The sequence below is a fragment of the Fusarium phalaenopsidis genome, assembly GCF_050370095.1.
Source record: "Fusarium phalaenopsidis strain FUZ10S chromosome Unknown contig_32274, whole genome shotgun sequence".
Lineage (NCBI taxonomy): Eukaryota > Fungi > Ascomycota > Sordariomycetes > Hypocreales > Nectriaceae > Fusarium > Fusarium phalaenopsidis.
The window spans coordinates 393526-396229 of record NW_028145419.1 but is presented as its reverse complement, the minus strand read 5'-3'; the positions used below and the strand labels follow the sequence as shown (position 1 = coordinate 396229).

At 50.7% G+C, this 2704-nt stretch overlaps 1 protein-coding gene across 1 annotated transcript; it reads left to right on the top strand.

Moving 5' to 3' along the window:
• Positions 1-589: 589 nt before the first annotated feature.
• LRP88_00232 (uncharacterized protein) lies at positions 590-2462 on the top strand (the record flags this gene model as incomplete). Its single annotated transcript, XM_083236949.1, has 5 exons — positions 590-787; positions 872-957; positions 1006-1035; positions 1089-1918; positions 1966-2462. 5 exons carry the CDS (start codon positions 590-592, stop codon positions 2460-2462), a joined length of 1641 nt encoding a protein of 546 aa, XP_083107318.1.
• Between the last annotated feature and the right edge of the window lie 242 nt (positions 2463-2704).

Below are 2704 nucleotides of genomic sequence, written 5' to 3'. Positions count from 1 at the left end.
GTTCGAGAGAGACGACAACGCGACGGAGCTTCGGCGCAGATTCGTGGCTGGCATCTTTCGTGATTGTAGACAAAGTGGGGTTATTCCTGACGCGGGCTGTACAAACTATCTAGTTGACCTTTGTTTGTAATGACTGGGATATGTTCTGGGGTTATGAGTTTTGAGACGTCATGATGTTATATGACGCTCGTCTTATTCGTTTGGGTCACAGTTATTCTCCATTCTAAGGACTTGATTGCGATGCCTTGTCTACCACTAAGTGCTTAAACTATTCGCCTGCACCCTGGTCCAAATCGCGCTGAAAGAAGCTGACGTTCTTTTACTTCCTATTTTGTGCTTCGTTGTCGTCATCTTATGCAGCTTGGGGGAGGAGCCTATTACAGTCGCCAAAGGGTAATCGCCGCGTCAGACCTCTATTTAGCCAGAATGTCCAAATAAGCACTTGACAAATCAGGCAAATCGACCCCAGATGATGACCTTACGCAGCCCTGGCGCGTCCTTTGATATCAAAACGTCGATCCCCCGCAGTTTTTTTTGTATTCTTGGTCCTCTCGTTCTTTAACATCATTGCACACCTCACTGGTAAATCATGGCGACCGATACAACTCACGAACTGTCCCAAGTGATATCTCAAGGGCGTACAAGCCTGACACAGCCGGCGATACCTACCGAGCAATTCGAGGTCCAAGAGGCGGAGGGTGGGCAGAGCGAAATTATCTACCCCAAAGGATGGAAGCTGTGGTCGACAATGGCCTCGCTCTGCATTGCGTGTTTTCTTAGCGGTCTGGTAAGTTTCTGACCCCATTTAACTCTTTAATGAAGCTCGTTGTCCTGTAGCCTTAGCCATTTACTTTGCTGACGGGTCTCGCAGGATCTAACCATTGTCGCGGTTACGGTCCCAAGTCTTACCGATCAGTTCCAGACGATATCAGATATCGGATGGTACTCGGCTGCATAGTAAGAATCCCCTCATCTTGACGGACGAGATTCTAACGCAACCTTCAGTGGCATGACCATGAGCGCTTTCGTATTTTTGTATGAACCCTTGGCCTCCATGCAGTCAAAAGATCTTCTAACGCCGGCTTCAGCATTGGTCAAGTCTATACCCTCTTCTCCGTTAAGCCCATCTTCCTCATCGGCCTCGTGGTGTTCGAGATCGGCTCCCTCATCTGCACCCTCGCCCCGAGCTCTGCCGTCTTCATTTTTGGCCGCGCCATCAGCGGACTTGGTCGCGGCGCCATCAATGGTGGCATCTTCAAGCTTTTGCGTCACTGCTTCCCTCTTTCGCAGCAGGCTCTCATGCACAGCTTCGTTGGTGCATTTCAGAGCGCGGGTCTGGTTTCTGCGCCTACAGTTGGCGGCGCATTGGTCGACGCCTTCTCGTGGAGAGCGTGCTTTGGCATCAACGTTCCGCTTGGCGTGGCTTGTATCGTTTTGACAGCCGTTGGCATTCATGATCCTGCCGGCAATCAAAATGAGGGACTGACTCTCAAAGAAAAGCTCAAGAAGATCAATCTCATGGGAACTATCCTTATTGTACCCGCTATCACTTGTCTTCTCATGGCCCTGCAATGGGGAGGATCAAAGTACGGCTGGGGCAACTGGCGAATCATCTTGCTCCTTGTCTTCTGCGCAGTCTTGTTCGCGGCATTCGGCTATCTGCAGCATATCCAGAAAGAAGAGGGCATTTTGCCTCCCAGAATCTGGAAGCAGAGAAGCATTCTCGCAGGAACTTGGTACTCGGCATGCGCTGAAGGTGTTCTCGCCGTGACCGAGTACTACATGTCCATCTACTTCCAGGGCGTACGAGGCTACTCGCCTACTCAATCAGGTCTTTTTGCTCTTCCTATGATCGGCGGTCTGGCGGTGGCTATGGTTATCTCTGGTGTTGGAGCAACCATGTTTGGATATTATTACCGTAAGCCATTCTTTAACCACTCATCGGCCCAATACTGACATCGACAGCTTTCATGTTGGCGTCGAGCGTTCTGGCACCTATCGCTTCTGGTCTACTTACAACTCTCAACCTGGAAGAACACGTAGCTAAAGGCGTTGCCCTCCTAGGCTTCCTTGGTGCAGCAGTTGGCCTGGGCCTCCAGGGTCCACAAGTTGCGCTCCAAGCCGTGCTGCCTATCGATGATGTGTCTCTCGGCGGAGCATTTATCAACTTTGGATCAGGCATGGGCTCAGCTTTGTGGATATGTGCCTCGGCAACAATGTTCCAGAGTCGCCTGGTTGATGAAATCCATTCTTCTTCGCCTGGCACCAATGCTACGGAGGTCCAGGATGCCGGGCTCACAGGACTACGAGAACGCATCGGTCCTGAGAGATTGGGGAGTGTTCTTGCTGGATATGAGAATGCCGTTGTGCAGACACTGTATATCCCGTTGGCACTGGCGATACTCACCATCGCTGGCTCGCTCGCCATGGAGCGAAAGTCTCTTAAGAAGAAGCAATCTTGAGGGCTTATGGATGGCTGCTTGGGACACATGCATTACGCCAAAACGCTGCACACAATTTCTGGGCCTGGTCCTGAAGAGGTATTCAGCTGTTCGATTCGCTGACAAGCTTCTCTGTCGCGCAATACCTTCATGGTTAGGGGGATAACGTTAGACAACAACTCATCAAGACATCCGGGAATCTAAGGATACTTGATTTCTAGTCAATTAAGCTTTTTGGTATAATGGCTCTCTACCTTCGAGAC